General features: G+C 42.2%; 1 protein-coding gene across 1 annotated transcript; it reads right to left on the bottom strand.

Moving 5' to 3' along the window:
* Positions 1 to 5,567: 5,567 nt before the first annotated feature.
* On the bottom strand, positions 5,568 to 11,899 carry SPP1 (secreted phosphoprotein 1). Its single transcript, XM_090037043.1, has 7 exons — positions 11,748 to 11,899; positions 10,368 to 10,433; positions 10,221 to 10,271; positions 8,766 to 8,861; positions 7,931 to 7,975; positions 6,800 to 7,045; positions 5,568 to 6,350 (listed from the first exon to the last, which is right to left on the bottom strand). Exons 2-7 carry the CDS (start codon positions 10,419 to 10,421, stop codon positions 5,949 to 5,951), a joined length of 894 nt encoding a protein of 297 aa, XP_089893169.1. The 5' UTR covers positions 10,422 to 10,433; positions 11,748 to 11,899; the 3' UTR covers positions 5,568 to 5,948.
* Positions 11,900 to 12,162: the final 263 nt, after the last annotated feature.

Below are 12,162 nucleotides of genomic sequence, written 5' to 3'. Positions count from 1 at the left end.
GGCATGAAGCAGACCTCTCATGTCATGGGGTCAGGCCAACAGATGGGACCTTCCTGTCCTCGTAGGATGGAGTCTCCGATGACAAGGACCCAGCATTTCTTCCTGCTGGTGTTCGCTCTCTTCCCATTCTTTGTCATCTGGGGAGTGGCATCGTCCCTGCCAGAGGCAATTTCACTGTCTTTCTCTATCACAGCTGCCAGGGCATCGAACCTGTTCCCCAAATTGAACAGGGGAGCTTCCACCACTCTAGGCCTAGCAGGTCTGGATTTGGACACCTTCTGCCACTCCTGCATTGGATGCATCTCCTGTGGGGGCTGTACAGTGGGCGACCAGGCCTGCAGAGAACAGAAATAGGCATCTATTTCATCCTCTGCATTCCTGATCCCCCTCAGCCTGCTCACCTCAGTCTGGAGCTCCATCACTTGCTCCTCCAGAGCCCTAAGTCGTGCACCGGAGGGACAGGCAAGGGGACCACCAGGCCCCCCCCTCCCCAGGACCCCACCAAGCTCCCCCCACAGACAGGGGGGCAAGGGGCCACCGACCCCAACATGAGGCTCTGTCTGGATGGAGGCCTCAGAAGAGCTCATGGCAGGCAGCCTTGCCCGGGCGGGGCCCCTGGCAGCTGCGCTCCGCGTCTGCACCATGTCTACAGAGCTGCGCCTGCTGCTTTTGCTCACTGGAGGTGCTGCTCTGGGCACCTACCTTGCACCCGCCTTACACAAACGCCGGCGCGCCCTAACAGAGCACACCTGTTTGCTCTCACTGTTCACGTGCGCTGCCCATGCGCGGCTTGGGAGCACGGCTCCCTGTCAGGTGAGCTAAGAGGGCTCCGGAGGGCTTCCCTTCCGGATCCACCTCAGCTGCACTATACCCTCTGCCCCACTTACCTTAGGGGGAAATCAGCTGTTGCTGCCCCTGCCACTGTCTCCTCTGCAGCTGCTGCCTTCACTGCTGAGGTAAGGTGGGTACACGTGTGGCACACATGCACCCTGCTCCCTCTGCTCCTGCTCCCCAACAAGCCACAATCTTATCACCCTATAAGTTTGATAGACATTTCAGCTAAAATTTTTGGGCACCATTTGTTATATCATCTCATAGCATGGGTAAAAGGGGAAAACATATTACATATGTTACAAATCAGACCAGATTTAGGGATGGATATTCCACTATTGATAACATATTTATTCTTCAATTTGAGACATAAGTATTTGCAAATGTGCAAATAAACACTATATATTGCATTTGTAGACTTGTCAAGAGCTTTTGATAGTATAGATAGAAGTAAACTTTGGGAGAAACTGATAAATTATGGGATTGACCCTTCTCTTTTTCATTGGTTGATAAAATATTATAAAGATACATGGGCCCAAGTTAGGTGGGGCTTGAAGGGTGAATTTACACAAAAAATTCACATACAAAAAGGGGTTAGACAAGGATGTATTTTGGCCCTTTTGTTTGAATGATATTATTGAAAATATGCAGGATGTGCATTTTCATCCCCCCAAATTATTAGTAAGCCTGATTCTTATTTTAATGACACTGTTATACTGTCAAGAACCCCTATTGGATTACAGAGAGCAATTACAACTTTTGAGCATCTTTGTGGACAAAATAACTTCAAGATAAATTGTGATAAATCCAAAATATTGTGTCAGGGAAGTCATTTGATGAGATATCCATGGAATATGGGGGGAATCATAGAATCAATGAGTCGGAAGGGACCTAGACAGATTATCCAGTCCGACCCCCTGCCATGGGCAGGAAGGAGCACTGGGGGTGGGAGGGGTCATAAGACCCCAGCCAGGTGCTTATCCAGTCTCCTCTTGAAGATCTCCAGGGAAGATGAGAGCACCACCTCTCTGGGAAGCCTATTCCAGGCTCTGGCCACCCTTACAATGAAGCAGTTCTTCCTAATATCTAACCTAAACCTACCCTCCCTCATCTTGTGGCCTGGTGACTCCAAGGGGGGCCCTGGTGAACAGACTTTCCCCGAGTCCCTGCTTCTGGCCCCTGATAAGGTTGTAGGCAGCCACAAGATCCCCCCTCAGTTTCCTCTTGTGGAGACTGAAGAGATTCAGGTCCCTCAGCCTCTCATAGGGCTGGCCACGGAGGCCCCCAACCAACAAGTGGCCTTCCTCTGGACCCTCTCCAGGTTATCCACGTCCCTCTTGAAGTGTGGCACCCAGAACTGGACATAGTACTCCAGCTGTGGCCTGACCAGCACCGCGTAGAGGGGGAGCAAGACCTCTTTGAACCTGTTAGTGATGCCCCTGTTGATGCAGGACAGGGTGCGGTTGGCTTTGCCTATTGTTTCGTCACATTGGCGACTTGTATTCATCCTGGAGTCAATCCTGACTCCATGATCCCTCTCTGCCTGTGTGCTGCTGAGGGGGTCAGCCCCTAACTTATAACCATAATACTGGTTTCCTCTCCCCAGGTGCAGCACCCTGCACTTGGCCTTGCTGAACCGCATCTTGTTCAGATCTGCCCACCTCTCTAACCTATCCAGGCCTGCCTGGATGTGGTCCCTGCCTGCCGGTGTATTCACTTTACCCCACAGCTTGGTGTCATCAGCGAACTTGAACAGGGCTCTCCACACCCTTGTCCAGGTTGCTAATGAAGATGTTGAACAGCACTGGCCCAAGGACCGAGCCCTGGGGGAGCCAAATTCGAAGTTCTCAAAATCTATAGATATTTGGGTGTCCTATTCACAGCTTCTCCACTATGACAGGCAGCATCTCTCAGAGCTGGGTCTGATGTTAGCCTGCCCACCTGTCACTACAGGGCAGAGCAGTGGGTGGGACAGCTGCAGATGGACCCATGTCCTGGTGCTAGGATGGAGCTGCTGCCTGGAGGGAGCTAGTAGAGGCAGGCAGGGGCTGTGGGTATGGAGTGACGTGCACTGGTGAAGCTGTGGGCTAAGAGTGGGGGGCAGCAGTCCCCACTACCAGACTGCTGCGTTGGGTAGAGGGTGCAGGGGCCACTGTAGGATAGGGCTACTTCAGCAGTCCAGCTAGCACAAGGGGCCCAGATACCCAGATACCAATTGCCTGGGCTTCAGAAGCCCCAGGCATTTGTACACATGCTTGTGCTGAAGGGCCAGATGCAGCACCCAGCACTGTGATGCATGCATTTGTATAAATGGTGAAATGCATGTCAGCACTGAGAAAATGAACTAAATCAAAGGTGTTGTAGTTCAAAAGCACACTGCCACCATTTTCACAGTACTGGTGCACGTTTTGCCATTTATACAAACGCATGCAATGCAGAGCTGGACACATCAGCTTGTGTGCGGAGCAGACTTGCTTAACCGAGTTTGCTCCACACATGAGCTGATGTCTTGAGTCTGCTACAGTGCACTAGATCTCTGGCACATTGTTGCAGACAAATGTATGTATATAAATGCCCCCCTGAGCTGCTTGCCAGGACAGCTTTTTATACTGCTGGCCCCAGCCTCTAGCTCCCCCTGGCTGAAGATCCAGGAGAAGCTGGGCAGGGTCATTTTATCCCAAGTGGCACAATTTGCCCCAAACCAGAGTGCATGTTTAGGCACGTGTGCTGAGGCACAAATCCCTGGCACAAATTTGCTACTTGAGCTGCTGCAAGTTCATGTGCCTGCAGGTGTGTATGCACCCAAATAATCTAGACTCATTCTAAATTTTGCCAGAATTACTCTCCCATAGGTATGCACACTGTGCTACTGAAAGCCTTTCTATGGGGATACTGAAAATAACAAGAGTTAAACAAAGATATCTAAAAACTCCCAACTGCCCTTTGGGGCAGTTCAGCCTGGGTTTCAGAAAGGTGTACAAATCTTGCCTGTACACCATTGCTCATTAGTTAGATGCTGTTGGCTCCCTGCCAGCAGTCAGAATCTCTTCGTACCAGGCCACTTGTTGCCTAGCTTTATCCCCCTTGGCCAGCTACCAGGTAGCTCCCAGGAAGCTCCTGGTTTTCTCCCAAGTAAAATAGTTCCCTGTGACTTCAGGACAGTGCTTTTTTCCTGAACTTTGAGGACTATGGAGTAGTTCTATAAACTGAAGACTGAACATATTATCTTCCACTGCATTACCTCTGTTCAAAGAAGAGGAGGGAAGGTGTCTAACACATGCCAGAGCATATGTTACAGATATTTATTATAAAACAAATAACTTTTGCAAGCATATATTTTCTTTGGTTTCATTATATTTTATTATGTTTTTTTCCCCCTCTTCTCCTTCCTCATCCTTAATTTATTCCCTGTCAGTTCAGGCTTTGTCTATAATGAAGTAAGATTTTAAGCAGGTGCTAGTTTCTTGTCACAGATTAAATATTCCTTATGGGCATTGCTTGTTTTATCAATTGCTTAAACTGTACTCCATATTGGGTTAAATTTACACATTCTGTATGAAAAGCATACTTCCTCAAAACTATGGGGTTCAACATCTGAGTAATGTTAGCATATTGCTATTGATAAGACATACACTTAATAAGAATTAGTATTTTTAGCTCTAGTATTATGGCCCAAGAAGAAAGATTGTAGGCTACTGATTGGGTTAAAAAGACTTGTGAAAAAAATTGCTTAAAATGTTTAAGCAAAACCTAGGCTTACAGAAATGCAAACACACTGCAACTTCATAAACAGTTTTTAGAATGAGAAAATCTCTTCTATCCTATGCTATCGAACTTATGGTGTTATTATAAAGCACAAACACATTAGATTATTTATAATGCTTGTTGAATTATAGTTGAAGACTAGTATGCACTAATAATATGTATTTCCCCTAGTCCTGATATAAATAGGTACATTTTGAGATAATCTTGGGGAAAACATGTTTGTTGATTGGTGTTACTAGGCAACATTACATACAATACAAGCTCCTTTTTGGATTTCTATCAGGGGATGGAAACTGCCACATAAATTACCAGTCACTGTATTTGGTGGGCTTACAACTGGAGCAATCTGTTCCTTTGCCAGTTGAAATACCTTCATATAGCATGATGGAAAAAAGCATAAATGTTAGTGTAAATATAGGAAGGAATGGATAGAGGGACAGAGTTTGGCTCTGTGCTCACTGCAGTCAATGGATGCTTTTGACAGAACTAGGCCCACAGTTAGCAGGGAAGTATTGACATTTAACATAAATGTTAAATGATATTTTGGGGGTAAATTTCCTCTACTTTGAAGTGAGTTTGTGTGGGTCTTGTGGGAGCGCAGAATAAATTTGAAATTGTGAAACTGGCCTTGAATGTAAGTGTAAATGAGAGTATAAAGACCTTAAGTCTCTTTAATATTTTTTTAAAACCGCAGTTTTCCTCTAGGAACAAAGTCAAACCCTTTGTAATTATGGAAGCCATCCCTAAATTTTTTAAATACCCTTGTATCCTCCTAGAAGTCTTTGTAATATTCAAAGCAATCTGTAATCTTTCTATTCTCCTATATTTTGTGCGATTAGGTATTTTTCATATTTAAGGAAAGTAATATAAATTCATTTAAATAGAAATAAAGCTAATTCTTCTTGCCCAGGAATTAGTGTGAACTATGTGATGTGCAGGCCACTTAATTATGCTCACGCTAAATGAAGAGGTTCAGGATTTTGTGGTTTTATTTCACTCACACATTACAACAAAATATACACTGGAATTTTAAAACCATTGAAGTACAGTATCATAAAAGGTAACATTCATTTTGTGTGTAAAACTATATTCGTCTTCCTTTTACATATTTTTCTTCATAACGGAATCACAATCAAAGAGAACAGTAACAGATGCAGTAGGAGGGCTTACATTTCTGCAATGGAAAGGAGAGCTAATATTGCATACTTGAGTTTGCCTGGTTAATACAGTTACCACTAACCTCTGCTACAGTTAGAAATCAAAATCACAATTGGTTTACATTTGCAAACATTTCTTAAAATGAAAGTTTCCCCCTCACCAAAATAAAAAAAATGGTATATATTTGTTTTTCTTTAAATAGTGACCTCATTGTCTTCAAGGCTGTGATGGTCTTGAATATCTTCAACACTCTCAGCAGTTTGGTTGCTGTCAGCATCAGTTTCAGGGAGACTAGCTGAAATTTGGGTGTGATGCTGTTCTCTGCTTTCATTGCTCATGTGGCTGTCTTCTGGGACATCAGGATTGCTGTCATCTCTGTCTACCTCAATGCTCTCAAGTCTCTGATGACTATCATCACGTGACCTGCTGGTGACCTCATTGCTATCCTTCATGTGGCTTTTGTCATCCCACTCCACACTGATGTCATATTTTCCTGGAACAAGGTGTGCAGCAGGGAGCGGTTTGGAGTAGTCTACCTGCTGGCTTTCTGTGTCTGGTGTACTGTCATCCTCTTCAGTGGCATCATGTACAATGAACTGTATAGTATAGGAGAGAAAGCACAAATAGTTGATAGTCTAGGTTCTGAGGAGCCGGTGAATCACTGCATATTGCAATACACCACTGAAACATGTCATGCCTTTTGTGTTTAGGCAGTTCTCAAAGATCTCTATGCTGTCTATATCGTACAACCTACTGCATATTTACAGAGTTACACAAACATTGTATAATATGATTTTACACTGTCCTTGGTTCTCATATGTGAGTATACCATGATGCTGCTGCTCCCTTGCAATAGCTTAGCTGCTTGCTGTCTGTATGCAATAGATGCTACCTTTAATTAAAGTTAGGCACCTATATTAAGTAGGAATACACCCTTTTAGTCTTGCATATCATTTCATAGCAGATGGCTTCAAAAGCAAATTCTTATCTTGAACATCTTCTCTCTTTCCTGGAAACTTGATTACTATTACCCAGGGATATTTACCTTTCCTGTAGCTTGGTAGTGCCTGCTAGACTTCACCAACTTTGCTTTGGCTCTCATTCTATAGCCCACACTGTCTCCTCTGCCTGAATTGTCTCCCCGTGTGGGGGGGAAAGGAGGGAAAGTTTCAGTGACTGGGAAATCAGTGGGTAAGTCAGTGACAGCATCCTCGTCTGATTCATCTGTGTCATTGGAATCATCATCCTGATCATCCTCACTTTCAGTACTTCTACTTGCTACTTGAAATATCTGAAAAGCACAAATTAACAGAGCATCATCCAACTGAATTTAATTTATAAAATGAAATTGGTATTATTATAACAATGTACCTTGCTTGCTCTGTCATTATTTAGTACACTGTTATACATTTTAAAGCTGAGGTAGGCAAATATTATTTTACCATAGCAAGAAAGAATGAGGTAGCAGTTACATACTACCATATACCTTGAGTGAAAGTAGCAGAGCATGGTAGAAAAGGGTGCTCAGTAGGTAGTATATAACAGTGTAGGTGTGTAGGGGGCATAGCATCAATTCTGTGACATTCTCTCCTATGTTTTCAGAGGTCATGTTGTCTATGACTTTGGGAAGGTTGCCTATAGAAGAGCAGGGAGAGGCCTAGCAGTAGTACTCCCTTGGTTTCTGTGTGTATTCCTAAGCAACAATCTATCCATCTTCCACAGATGCCGACACTCCTTTAAGAGATGTCAGCAACACGTATGCTCTTTCCAGATAGAATAACCTTGAGGAAGCTCTATAAGTAAATGCTTATAGGGCTTCCCATTTACTTTGTGGGGACAAAGTGTAGTTGACAGCCTATGTCCAAAAGGTTTTCCTTCAGATCTATGTATGTTTTGTCAGATTCATTTATTATCTGAGTGTTTTTTCCTTAAAGGGTCCCACCTATCCCTTCAGTGGGAGCTCATAAGAGAACAGAATGGTATTTAGAGCTTTTTTTGCAAGTTTCAGAAAACTGATTGTTCTACATTTGATTGACCTTGTCTGAAGTTTTATTTTACTTAGGAACTGATTTTTTCAGAGGAGTGCCAGAAGAATGTTATTAGAGGAAATGGACATTATTATATGATAGATGCTGTACTGCATCTGGTAGGTGTTGGGCTGCAGATGAAAACTCACCTGCCGTTTAGGGACCTCAACACTTTCTTCTGAAGAAAAAGAAGTCTGCAAAACAAAAAAGAAAACTAAGTATTAATGACAAAAGGCTGGCAACAAAGTTTTTCTTTAAAAAAAATTGTTAGAATTTTGATTTTGAGAAATGCTGATCAGTTAGTCAATAACAAAAGATAAAGCCAATAAAAAGTGGAGGGGGGGGCATTTTTGTAGGATATTAGAAAGATGTCTCTAATCTCTATCTTCCAGTTCCAAGTAGTCGCACAATCACAGTTAAAGGGTCCAAATTTAGTCCTAAAGCCAATGAGTGTGACTCCATCCCCTGTCAGGGGTGGTTTAGGAATAGCGTTCTTGCATTTATGCAGGGGTTTGAACCAGATGACCCTTGAGGTCCCTTCCAACCCTATTTTCTCTGACTTTATGACCTGAAGAAGGGCCCTTATACCCAAAAGTTTGTCTAATACTGCTTTCCAACTCTACAGTTAATCCAATAAAAAAGACCTTGTTTGGTCTGGTCAATTACAGCTGTATTTTGCTCAAGTAAAGACATGGTAGAGCCATAAGAGGTGATCTTATAGCTATTAATGGAGGGTTTTTTTCCTTTTTTATTGGCTATTATCTTTGAATTTATGTTAATAAATTAATTCAGTATACATCAGTGTACTATTCTGGGAAATAAGAGAGATGTCACTTTTGCATTATTTACCATTGTAGCTAAGACTAAGGGCCTAACATGCCATCTTATAGTTTCTCAATAGATGCAAAAACTCTACACTCACGGGGAATCTATATTTCTCTTCTAACTACTTTGACAATCTCTATACAACGCAGTTGTACAAACCTGTTGAGGTAGCACATGAACTTCTTGTGCCCGTGGTGGACTCACACGTGACTCTATTTGCACATGGTGGTGATGCCTGTGATGGCTTCTGGAATCCTTGAAGACAATAAGAATCAAGGTCATAATCAAAACTACAGCTGCATGTGAAACTATTAAAATCACAGGCATCCATTTTCAGGCAGCTGTGGCATCTGAAACACGTACCTTCTTTATAGTGTAACTGTTGGAATTGCAATGAAAAGCAAGAGTAGTAAAAATAAATTAGGAATACTGACATCTGAATGCCTTAATATCAGAGATGTGCCTACTTCCAGGAAAAATATGGGTAGTCTTGAACCTTGGGAAGGTCAGATCAGAACTTTGCAGCTGGCTCCTGTGTCAGTTCCAGGCTGACCACCCCCTACCACACCTGCAAACATTCTTTAGTTTGGGAAACACTTGGATTCTACATCTAAACCTTACGGCTTTCACCAGTCCCTGCATAATCCATGCAAATATGCAAAAGGCTAGGCTTGATTCTCCTTTCATCAGCATGGACAGGAATCAGGAGTAACTCCACTGATAGGAATGCAGTGGTGTAACCCTGGTAGAAATGAAAGGAGAATCAGGACCACCACCTGTTCATTCTTTCTACCCCTGTTACCTCTCGTGCTTCAGTCAGACTGTGTTCTGTTTTTGTAGTCATGTGTAGCTATTTAGTCAGTGTGGCATGTGGGCCATGATGGTTAAGCATTCACTGGCATCCAGGCCATTTGTACCATTTATTTTCTGAAGAAAAATATTTTAAACAAGTTGCTTTTTTTTATCTCAGAGTGAGGCAGAAAGCTCTTGAACGATTTTAGTGCACTCCAAGGAAGAAGTTGTGCTGACAGCAATGCCCCAACAGGCTCAGTATATGTATGTAGGGCATGTATACCTGTTGGGGGTCTCACTACACATCTTCCCAGGATCATGGAAGGAAAATAATTATTTTTCTACTTCCTTACTGCCTCTCTGCTCCCTGTGGGTTGACTAGTGCCTTCAGCAGTAGGAGGGGCATGTCACTTAACAGGGATTATAATTGCTTCTTCCACCTTTCCCCTCTTTGAATACCTCTTTCTATAGTTGGTCTTGGGGACAGATTCTCTCTTTCCCAAACAAACGTAGTACCATCACAATGACTGGGGCTGCCCTGGGTGTCAGAGTAAAGTTGGGTACATGCTTGTTAAATCAAGGGGATATGTTTTAGAGCCTGTTACCAATTACATAAAGGAATGGACTTCTCCCAAAACAGCCAATTGACCTTTCCCCATACACTACCCTATGTTGTGCAAAGTACCTTCTGTGGAATGCCAAATGCCATTAGAGTTGAGGGTAAATGAGAACCTGCCATTTAACCTACATGAGATGACAACATTATTTTTTTAAGAAAAGATCTAAATAAAAGAAAAAAGTTTAACTGTAAAAGGAACTTACATCTCTTTCTTCAGAGCTCCTTGAATCAGGCCGGTGCTTAGATTTATTCACCTTCAGGGAAGAAAGAAAAAAAAGGGTTCTCAGAACTGCTTGCTGCTAATGTACAAAGGAAACATACAACTCATGCAGCTTTTATCATTTACTTACTGGTAATGCAAAGGCAATGCCGATGAGGCACAAACAAAGCACTGCAATCTTCATTGTGATATTTACCTGGGGAAAAAAGGACATTATTGTAAGTCAACAATGCAAAAGTAAGGAACATGCAACAGATTCTCTTTCTTTTCATGCTTCACTGTGTTGCATTGGAGAATCTAATATTACAGACCCTTCATGCCCACCACACACATTTTCTATGCTATCACCAACACCCTACTGTGAACCACAGAAGAGGAATGGCATCTTCATAATTTCCACCCTCCCCTCCAAAACTAAAGGATTTCACAGTATAGACTTCTAATGTATTACTGATGTCCAACTCAAAATTTAAACCTGAACTCTGCAAATCACTGGGGAACATCAATTCCCACTGAGAACTGGAAGATGTTCAGTACATTTCCAAGTCTGTAATCCAAGGACTTAGTTTATGAAGATAAGCTTTATGAATAATAGCTAAATGTTGTTTGCTAAAGGGTCAGATTCAGTTTCACATTTAATCAGCAATAAGTGAGGAAAAGAAAAAACCATTTTGTCTTTTTTCAGTTACTGTAAAATAAAATATTCAGAATTGTAATTAAAGCAGCAATAAATAAATGTAAGCACAAGTTTCTATAAAAGGATACTGCTTTTCTGATAGATCAAGTTTTTCCAGAAATCTGAAGAAAATAGGCTAGATTTTGCAGCAGGAAATGAAAGGAAATATCAGGTTCACATTGCAATTTTGGTTGTTTAGAAGTGAATAATTCCTGATAGGCTACAGGACATTGTTGAGTTAGTAGACAGAGATGGAGAAGATCCTCCACATGACTGAGTCCTTTTACAACAGTTAGCAAAAATGTAGCAAATGAGCTCCAAAGAAGTGGTAGAGAACATTGCACAACAATGTATTTGGTTAGATTTTGGAAGACAAATTTAAAGTGTCTTTGCCAAGTCTAGCAGTTAAGGAGATTTAATATAGACACATAAAAAAATGCATGTCATACAACCAATTATAAGACATTATAGACATTATAGTAGTGTTACAATATAAAATATCCTATGCAGAGCCAGGAAGTCTGCCAAGAGAATGCATTGTAACATGACAGTTGTGACATTTAGGAATTCTGGTTTCCAAGTGGCAGCTTCCAGTTTTTTAGCATTGGACCTAGTGACAGCAATCTAAATACTTCCTCTACAAACTGAACATTGTAATTTAATATCATGTGCTGCATCCTCTCTCACACCAGTTTTACTGCTCTGAAGGCTCACCCCTGAACAGAAGAACTAGAATGCTTTAAACTTAACTAAAAACTGGGATGTTTAAGCTTTACTGCCTGACATGATACATGATACAGCAGAAGACATCAAAAAAACAAAATGTGCATTTACCTTTCCTGGTATCTGGATCAGAAGAGTCAAAGCTGACAGGGGAGCTGTTAGCTTTGAAGCAGCTCAAGCCAATCTGCTCTGAAAATATTCAGGCTTCCTTTGCTCTCCTCTTCCACTGATTTAACATCTGCAGCCCTTTGGAATTTAAATGCTGTCCCAGCCCTCAGTCAGCCAATCTCCATGAGGCGGAAAGGATGAGGTCATGAGGTTTCTTGCCACTGCCCTGCCCTCATTCTCCTACACTTCCTCTTTGGTTTTGTGGCTTTCAAAGCAAACAAAAGCTAGTTTATGGTTAAAATATTACTTATGTGCAATATCATTAACTAGCAGGTCTACTGAATGCACAGCATTCAGTATCAGGTAAATGGGCTTTGGGGCATATATTTGTTCTGCTTTTGTTTCTGGCAGTATCACT

The sequence above is a fragment of the Crocodylus siamensis genome, chromosome 2 (assembly GCF_052110815.1).
Source record: "Crocodylus siamensis isolate JL-2025a chromosome 2, ASM5211081v1, whole genome shotgun sequence".
NCBI lineage: Eukaryota > Metazoa > Chordata > Crocodylia > Crocodylidae > Crocodylus > Crocodylus siamensis.
Note: the sequence above shows the minus strand (reverse complement) of the source record. Positions and strands in the feature narration are given on the sequence as shown.